We start from the raw sequence: 10,315 nt of genomic DNA, 5'->3' as shown, positions 1-10,315 counted from the left end.
AAAAAAAAAACTAAAAAGGATTTGATATAAAAAAATATTTATTAAGATTCCTTATGTGTATTTATTGTATGATGACAAAAAAATCATATCTATGTTAGTTAAGAATATAAATTTTAGATATAAAGTTGCAAAAAAAATTCAACAATGCTAAAGTGAATTATAATGATAAAATATAAAATCTTATAAAAAGTTAAATAGAAAAAGACTAACATAATTAAATTATAAGACACAAATCTATATTATTAAAGTTGAAGTACATTTTAGATTTGTTTGGAAACAAGTATAGTATTCCAAATGAAAGTTGTTTGGAAACATGAATAGTAGTATTACATTAATTGTATTTCCATATTTCAGTTAGCTTAATAATTTTATTAATTATATTAACTTAACGATAATACACATCATTAATTATATTATCATAATAATAATAGTGCATATTTTTATTTATTAGTTAATCAGTATATAGTTTGTACCAATTATAAAATCAAAATGTAAATAACTAAGTTTTATATATGGTTAAATGTTCTATTTAGTAAAAAAATTTATTTTAATTTCAACTGGTGGAAAATAACGTAACCAAAAACATTATTCAAAGCCATGTTTTTATGAAATAAAAAATAACTTAAATAAAAAATAAAATGTGTTACATTTATTGTCACTTAATTTTTCATTTAATATAATTATTTTACTAAATAAACAGTTTTTTTATCAGTTTATAAAATCAATTAGGCATGAAAATCAAGATTATTAAAGCAGAATACTTTTTATGAATATGACCCTTACTTTTCCAATTAATTACAAATATTGTAAGTAATTTTTTGCCGGCATAATTTGCAACCAATAAAAAGTCATTATTTTGCAATTACATTAAAGAGTATTTAATAATTCAGTTCTTAGCCTTTTTAAAAAATTTGTTTCTTAAATATTTACGCCATATCTTTCCAAAAAATCTTTCACGTTATTAATTATTTGAAAGCATTTATTAAGTGAAACCTCAAAACAAAATCAAGTTGAAATAACAAATGATAATCAACAAAATTATAATATGTGTCTGAATTATCTCAACTTCTTAAAAAATAGTTTCATCTAAAATAAAAACTAAATCACATAAACTAAATTTAATAAAATTATAGAAAATATTTTGAAACGTACAAATAAATTTTCCAATACAGAGAGTGTTGTAGATATAAAATATTTTATTTAAATTAAAAAAAAAATCAGTGTAAAATAAGTTTAACTTCGGGTTCAATAAATAAAATATTACGGATTAGAATTATCTAGAGTCTTTAAAAATTTAGTCATATTTAAAATAACAAAAATAAATCATAAAAAGTTAAAATATATAATTTATCAAAAATCATAATTTTTATTACGTAAAGTAATTTTCCAACAAAGAATATACCCGCCCTTTTTAAGGGCGGGTCAAAATCTAGTTATACTTAACTTTGTAGGAAACTATTTGTCATGAGTAACTTATAAGACATAAATATTTTAAAACTAGTTGCATAAAAAATTTGGGGCCCCAAATTTAATGTGTAAAGTAGGGGCTTGGGGCATTTGCCTTTCTACTAAAGCCATAGGCACGGCTCTGGGCCTATATGTATGTAATTAAATAGTAGAACATCATTAAATAAAACAAAATAATACGTCGACGCACATTCAAGCATATGATTAAAATACACCTAAGCATTTTCTATAATCAACGTACATGTTGAGCTTAGCTCTATATTAGTTAAGACTTAAGACGAACCAATCAATAATAGTCAGAAACTCTCTCTCTAGTTTTCTTTTCTCCAACTTCTCTCTAGAGCTTTTCGGTGAGATCTTCCGTTTCCGGCCGGCGGGTTTGACTCCCTTAGCCACCGCCGGTCCGGCTCAAGCTTCTTTATGTTTATTTTCTGTCTCGGCTTCCGGTTACTCATCTTTTCTCTCTGATGGTGGTCCGGCTACGATTTGTCCAGGAGACGGTGGTCTTTCCATCGTGTGTCGCCGGCGTATTGACTCTGGGGCCGTGCCATTTCTTCTCGGATGGCGGTCGCCGGCTTTCGTATTTCGTAGAAGGGTTCGCGCTGTGTCTTGGTTTCTTCGTCGCGGTGGGGAGTGGCCAAATTCGGAGGAGGTCTCGGTGGAACCGATGGATGCTTCTCTGAAGTTTGGGCCCGTAAGATCGACTCTGATTCCTATATCTTCGATATAGTCGTTGGAGATGGAATCCGGTGGTCATGGTGAGTCCCGGTGTATCCGGTGGGTGTTTGCTTCGTCTATTTTCAGCGTCGACCTCTATGGAGAAGGAAGTGCGGTTGGCTTGCGATTCCGGTGAGATCTCGATTTCGATCTCGGCGGCGACCGACAATCCCTTAGAGACAAAACCGCGCCTGCAGACACGTGTCCCATGATTTGCTGCGTTTTTCGCACACGTGGTGAAGCGGTGGAAGTGGATCGGGTTTGGATCTGTTTTACTTGGGCCTGTCGGTTTGGACTTTTTGTGTTTTTTAGGTGTTGTTGTTTTTTTTGGGCTTTTCTGGACCTCTTTGTATTTGTATTTACTCTATATATAATATATCTCAGGTGGCAAAAAAAAAAAAAAAAGAGCTTAGCTCTATACATACATTAGATATAAGCACATGCTATTGACTATTTAATATAGTACAGATAACAAATCAGATCCGAGTCATCTGACTATTCGACTCTGCTGCTACGTACTATAAAAACAGCATAAACCAGTAACTATTCTACCAGATAATTACTTATTTTGCATTGTTATTTCTTTTTCTTTTGTGGTCTTTTAATATACATATAAATTTCTCGACCTCAATGTAAATATGTCTTTATGTTTAAGTTATCCGTGAATATATTGCTTAAACAGGTGCTTAGCATTGCCGAGATGTCTCGTAATTTTAAAGTAATGACATTTTCGGGTGTCATACCACTCAGTTCATATGCATCGATTTATACCTTGCATCACCACTAATATGTAACATCAATTGAATTAGCTGTTTTCGGGTGTACTATACCGCTCATTTCATATGCATCGATTTATACCTTGCATCACCACTAATATGTAACATCAATTAAATTAGCTGTCTATGGTGTTTAGAACAATAAATGAAAAAAGACTTTTAGATGTCAAAAAAGTAAATGAAAGAAGACTTTTAATGATAAAAGAAAGCAACTATATCACGTTACTGAGAAGCTTTCCCCAGTGCGCCACGTGTCCTTGTGAAGGGATAAGATCACTCGCACTTTATATATTGACCACTCCATCGATCGTTGTCTTCGTCTGTTTCCCCTCTTTCAACACTAGCAACTTGAAGAAAAAAACATTATAAGATAAAATAAAAGTATCTAACGTATTATCATCAAAATCTACATATTATTCCTACAGGAGCTTGGATCTTAATTCATTTTTACTTTTTGCTTAAAATTTGGATTTTAATTTAGGAATTGATCTTACTAACTTTAGATTGTACTTGCCTTTTCGATAGTATATATATCTATGCTTATTGAGTTACCGTAGAGTTTTTCAATCGCTTTGTTTACTTTTTACTTACGTTACATATGATCAAAATATAAATAAACAAGAATGCATGATTATAATTTATAAAAACAATTTTTTTTAAAGTATTTTTTTTGATTAACTTTTTTTGAAAGTATAAAAACAAAATTTTGTTTTTTTAATTTTGATTTTTTTTGAAAGTATTATAATTTTGTTTTTTGGAAAGTATGAAAACAAAATTTAACCGCCTCAAAAGCTAAAACAGAGAAGGTCCCAAGAAATAATGCGTATATTCTCTGTAAAAAGTTTTTACTCTTACGATGAGCTTAGTGTTGCTTAGACAGACATGTTCAAGATAAAAATATTTACCTATATTTCAAATATCAACTAAAGGTCCTATGTCACCAAAAAGGTTTTGTAGAGCACAAATGTTTCAGCTTTTCTGCGCAGAAACAAAACTTTAAAATCACTAAAAATTGCACACTTGTGTAGCTTTTTATTAACGGACTGTTTATACAAAATATAAAACGACTGAAAACTTGTTAGAGTTCCTCATGCGTGCCAATAGAATATTGTTTCTTTGCCGCCCTACTTATTAACCATGTGGGTTTTAAAACTAATTTCGCATCACCAAGTATTAATTCGTACGGGCCAATAAAAATGTGGATGTTGAAACTTTAAAGTAGAGAGAAAACATGATCCACAACTATGATAATGTTTTGACTAACATTGTTCGACGCAACCACTAAATGATAAGTTTAAGGATGTTTTGTTTTAAGAATATTGTGATATCGAACTTCATGTTTTGCTGTGCAATATTTATTTTACTAAAGAAACACATATTCAAGTTGTAGTGTCCCAAGTTACAACATCGAGTCACTAAAATCTTTGCAATATAAATGTTATTCTCTTGTTATCGTTTTATCAGTCCACTAATGAAAGTTGAGCACCTATGTTTTGTTTTGTCCAATATTGTTTTGACATTGCATGGTTTGGGATGATGTGTGTTAAGTTGATGATGTGTCTTGGTTTGTGATGATATAATATTGTATGTGTAGTTCCATGTTAGATTGCAAAACTTCTTAAAATAAAATCAATGAGTATTCTAAATTATTTATATTTACTGGGGTTAAAACAGAACTGAATACGTTGAGTGGAATAAAAAAAGAATTGGGGGGGGGGGGAGGAACAGTGGAGGTCAACGGCCAAAAGAGGATCCCCGTGCCAACTTGAGCGAATAAAAGATGCTAGCCTCAGCTACGTTGTGACACGTGTCATTTACTTTCTGTGCCGACCACTCAAAACAAAGTATCCACCTACTTGCAACCGCTCTTCCTCTGCTCGTTACAGCGTTTCAATTCTTTGGTCGTCACGCTGACCATTGTCTGGGCTGCAACTCGATAGCTTAAGCTCGTGAAACCGAATACGGGAGGCAGCCAAATGTGAGATCTGCATTTTCAACCCTGATTCGACATATATTATCAAAATGGTACATTCATGTTTAAAAAAAATTAACAAATAGGTAAAAAGATAATAACTTGCCTTGCGTTTCAAGTCTGAAAGACGAACCTTTCTTCCAAGTAAAGAACATGAAATTTTTATTACATTAAGAATCAAGACATGGAAACTGTACATAATACAAACATAAAACTCTGTTTCTTGAAACTCCAACACTTACAAAAACGTTATTTTCTTTACTCTTTCTCACTCTAACAAACAAATTTTCTGACTTTTTTATTGACAAAAAGAAATTCGAAAATTCAATCGTATCGTAAACCAAACTCCACCATGTGTTTTTTTTTACCAACTGTAGTAGTACCGAGCCGCCGTATCTCCACCACCGGGGAAACAAGACGAGGGAGAGCTCATGAGCTCTTGACAAGGCTCCGGCGTTACGTCGTCTGAGAAACCAGAGACGTTGGAGCATACCCAAGCTTCTGAACTCGTTTGTAAATGAATATCCGAGAGACAGATCGACGTGAACGGAGACTCTCCGATTCCGGTGAACTTTCCGGCCAGTCCTATACCGTCACCGGTGAAATTCTTCATGGTGATACGTGACACGACAGGGAGCGCGTCCCGGTCGTATTTATCATCCGCATGGGACCCGGTGTGTCCGTCTGCTACGATGGCTGTGTCTACACGGGAGAGAATGACGCCAGAGATTGTGATATTACGTATATACCCTCCTCTGCCTCTGGTGGTTCTGAAGGCGACGCCTACGAGTGAGCTTTGTATGGTGAGAAGCTCTACGGTGACGTCAGAGATTCCTCCTGACATCTCGCTCCCGAAGGAGATGCCAGCGCCTGTGGGAGATTTTAAGCTGAGGTTACGAAGGTGGACGTTGGTGGTTGGACGGTTGTAGTTTATGCCGTATTGGTCCCAACCACTTTTGAGAGAGATCGTGTCGTGGCCAACGTTGATCGTCGAGTCCTCGATGCACACATTGTCCGAAGAGTCTACACAAAAGAAAGCACTAAAAGAGGTTATCTTATATACAACTAAAAAACAGTAACGCTACGTTAAAACATGACGAAATGATTTTTTTTTGTACCTGGGACAACTCCAAGAACGTACGGAGAATCAATGGTTGTTTTGATCAAAACTTTACGGATATGAACATGACTGCAATAAACGGGGTGAATGTTGACAGAAGGTGCGTTCAAGAAGGTTAGATTGGATATAAGGATGTTTTTGGATGAGACTAATTCGATGATATGAGGTCGGCTATAGTTCAAGGCTCCAGACTCAAACCACTCCCACCAAGGTGCACCCTGACCATCAAATGTTCCGTTATCACCTGCCATATAATATAAAAAAGTTCAAACGTCTTAATGTCGTCAGGTTAGAGACTAGGACTAGGGTCATGATGTGACTTTTACCGGTGATGACCACGTCTAGTAGATTGTCTCCGTTGATCAAACTTCTGTACCTCTTTCCACGACCATACGACGGTAGAGAACTGACAATGTCCCAATGCGATGGATCCTAGTCATGTTAAAGAGAAACAATGTTACCAAATTAACCAAGGCTATATAAAAAAGAAACTTGAGAGCCAAAGATCATACAGGGGACGCAAGAATGGTTGCTCCTTTCTCCAAGAAGAGAGTGAGATGGCTGGTGAGATTGAAGCTTCCCGTGAGCCATTTCCCTGGCGGAACATAGAGCTGAGCACCGCCTTTATCGGCAAAGGACTTGAGGTAGAAAATAGCGTTCTGGAAAGCAACCGTGTTCAGATACTCGCCATTTCCAACAGCTCCAAACTCGAGGATGGAAACGCTGTGCGGTCTAGGGTCTAACTTGAAACGATCCTTGCATATGGCATCATTGCTTTCTCCTCTGATCAATAATAGATTTGTGAATGCCAGTAGCCACACCAATGCCACCTGCATTACAAAAAAAAAAAAAAAATCCTGAAAATTGAGTTATCTGACAGATAAAAAACTTGAACTCTCTTCCTTTCTTGATGTCAAACCTAGGAATTTCCGGAAAAAAACAAAAATTATATCTAAAAATATGATATGATTTTCATATCAGACAAGAACTGATGTGAAGATCCAAGAAGATAGAAACAGAACATTTAAGTACAAAACAGAGGAAAAAAAATCAAAAATCTAAGAGAGATTGCTAGATTTGGCTTTGCTGAGAGAGGTCACGATTTCAAACGAATGACACAGACCAGAGGTTGCTGGAGTTGGACCAAACAACAGAGATTCAGTGATGCAGATGAGAGAATCATAGACTTAAAACTATGTAACTCATAAGAGATTCGTCTACAGAGTTTTGGAAATTAAAGTAAAAGGATTCAATAAGAAGGGAGCAACGTACTTACTGGCATCTTCATGAACTCAGAAACTTAAGTTCCTGAGGAAGGAGAAAAGACCAGAGGAGATGAAGAGAAGGAGAAGAAGCAAGAGAAACCGATGGCAATTACGTGTTATTTGTTTAACGCACTGTTTGTTGGAATTGCTATCAATCAGTATTTAATAATAACTAGATTTTGACCCGCCCTTTGAAAGGGCGGGTATATTTTTTGTTTTAATTTTTTTGGAGAAATTTTTTATTTTTATTTTTATATTTTTGTAACTATATTTGTAATTATTAATTTAATTTGATATAATTTTGGTGACTATATTAAATATGTCAAGTACGCAACTATACACTTGTGCTATATGCATTTCAAAAATTAATTTAAACTTTATTTCTAAAGTTTACAACATATTATATTTTTAGTAGTTACCAAACATAATTAGTTAAAAATATTCGTATTAAAAAAAAATCTGACCCAGAATCGATCTAAAAATTAAAGTCTTATATTCAGTGTTTTGAAACCCGACCCGGATCCAAGATTGAACCGGTAAACCCGATGATCTAAGATAAATCCAACTTAAGTTTTATGAAAAATAATATTTTAAAAGTCAAAAATCACTAAAACTTGGAACCCGATTAGTGACTAACAGATAACTTCTACTTTTTTATTTTAGTTTTTAGTTATGTTTTTAAAATCTGTTTTATATAACTTTTAGTAAAGAAATTAGGTTTTTTTAATTTTGCCATCGACCATTTATTAATAATATTTTAATTTTATTAGAAATAGAATATATTTTGTATAATGTATTGTTGGTATATTTTGAGGTTTTTTTATTTTGTGGATGCATTGGCTTTACAATTTATAAATTATATATGCATGGTCTTTCATTTGGTTGATGTAATCGTAGATGGGGTAGATTAAGTTGTTGTATTTTTAACGTAGGTTCTGACTAATATTAGTTGAATTAGTTAGTATATAATCAGGGGAAATAAATATAACTATAGATATGTTATTAGGTAGTTATGGTCTCTTTTTCTTATCCTTTTTTACCCTTAATGAATTTAATTTCTAAAGTATAACTGATGGCACAAAAAGTAATATGCCAAGGAAAATCAAGGGTAATTCTATAAAAGGGATCCTAATTTAATTATATTGATGAAGCAATTAATTTTCATTTTTTTTCTTTGTTTATATTAAATATTATATATAGTTTGTAATGTGTGTACTAATATCATATATTTAAAATAATCAATGTGCTTAGTTACATCAAATAGTTTTTTGTATTCTAAAGTAAATTATATGATCAATATTTATTGGACATCATATAAACAAATCAAACATTTGTATAATTAGATTTATGTATAAAAATATCTAGAAAATAAATTTCTAAATTAAAAGTAAAAAAAACATATACAAATATGAGTTAGTATGGTATTAAAAAATTGATACATTAGTTATAAAACTTGTAAAAAATAAAAATATAGACAATTTGGTTCCACAGAATATTCAATTTGTATAATTGTATCAATAGTTTTCAAAATAGAGAAGGTGTATACACTGTGAAAGTATTTTAAATCACGTTAGCAAAAATTCCAAAAAGTATAGATTTTTTTGAAAATTTTAATTAGTTTTAAAAACTTAGGAATGTGATCTAAATTTGTAATATGTATTTATCTGTATAAGTGATTATATATATTTTAAAAATTTACCCGATTAAATAATTGTTTATATGACATTTTTAAACATAATAATTTATAATTTATATTGGGTAATTTTTATTTGTTTTATAACCCACCAATTGTATAATCCATACTTTAGAATATGACCAATATATAGGTACAAATGTATTTTTTATGGATCAAAATTTATGATAATGTATAATAAAATTGTTGTATATATTATTTAAAATATATGGTGTTATATATTTTTATATTTTCAACATTTATCATACTGAACTTACATTGTGGTATTATTTATATGAAAAATATATGTGACATAATATTTTATATATTATATAAATAATTATTTTAATGTGACTTTTATTTTTAGTTATTACTAATAAATAATAAAAATATAATTACATGTTTAAAAATAAATAATGTTTGTTAAATATTTAAAGCTATGTTTATTAATTATTTCCAAACACACACATATATAAGAAAATAGGAAAAAAACAATGAATAATATAAGTTAGGTTTTATTAATTATTGTTGCCAAATTTTTTTTATTTTGAATTCGATTTTAGAAATGTATTAATTAAACAGAAAAAATAAAAAATCATAAAAAGTAATCCACATTAAATAGAAATTTGATTTTGGAAATACATTAATTAAACCAAAAAGACAAAGAATTTTTAGGAAACACACATTAAATAACTGAAAAAGACAAGTATTAATATAGGAAGATTAATTAAATGATCAGTGGCATATCATTGTAAATAATACTAAAAATTAAGGGGTATTTTTAAAGTGTACTTCTGTTTTAATAGAATAGATCATTACTATTGTTGATTTTGTTTTGATCCGAATATTTAAACATTAACTTGTACATTAAAGGACCAGACAATATATAATTCACTCAGATCTTGGAATGATATTTAAGAATTCTTCCACTAATGTAACTTCGTAATGTAAAAAAAATTATTAAAACCAATTGGAAATTTGTCGTTGGAACACCTAATAGCTTAATTCAACCCATGAAGAAGCTAACTAAATCGTTTATAAGAGAGTTCATCACTTGTTAGTAAGTAATCCTTATGCTGTTTTAATGATCCACATTTTAAAAAACTTTTATCTTTTTATTATGTTCACACATTTGAATTTATCTCGTATCTGCTTTCGTCTACCAACTGTTGTCCTATTTGTTATAATATTAATATGATTTAACTAATTACTTATGCAAATTCATCATCTAAGTTTTTGTCTTGAACGACTGAACCAGCATATCTTGCCGACACGACTATTCTACATTTTGAATAGCTTATAAGTCTAAAACTAGTTGAAAATTAA

General features: G+C 31.2%; 1 protein-coding gene across 1 annotated transcript; it reads right to left on the bottom strand.

The window, feature by feature from the left end:
* Positions 1–5,077: 5,077 nt before the first annotated feature.
* Positions 5,078–7,476, bottom strand: LOC108832243 (probable polygalacturonase). The gene is made up of 5 exons (XM_056997402.1): positions 7,329–7,476; positions 6,565–6,882; positions 6,379–6,484; positions 6,051–6,296; positions 5,078–5,955 (listed from the first exon to the last, which is right to left on the bottom strand). The coding sequence occupies exons 1-5, from the start codon at positions 7,338–7,340 to the stop codon at positions 5,297–5,299; spliced, it is 1,341 nt and encodes a 446-aa protein (XP_056853382.1). The 5' UTR covers positions 7,341–7,476; the 3' UTR covers positions 5,078–5,296.
* Positions 7,477–10,315: the final 2,839 nt, after the last annotated feature.

This window comes from Raphanus sativus, unplaced genomic scaffold (assembly GCF_000801105.2).
Source record: "Raphanus sativus cultivar WK10039 unplaced genomic scaffold, ASM80110v3 Scaffold0630, whole genome shotgun sequence".
NCBI classification, from domain to species: Eukaryota; Viridiplantae; Streptophyta; class Magnoliopsida; order Brassicales; family Brassicaceae; genus Raphanus; species Raphanus sativus.
Note: the sequence above shows the minus strand (reverse complement) of the source record. Positions and strands in the feature narration are given on the sequence as shown.

Coding starts and splice junctions, on each gene's coding strand:
- LOC108832243 (XM_056997402.1), bottom strand. Junction 6,485..6,564: donor CAACCATTCTTGCGTCCCCT/GTATGATCTTTG, acceptor TAACATGACTAG/GATCCATCGCATTGGGACAT. Junction 5,956..6,050: donor CGTTCTTGGAGTTGTCCCAG/GTACAAAAAAAA, acceptor TCTTTTGTGTAG/ACTCTTCGGACAATGTGTGC.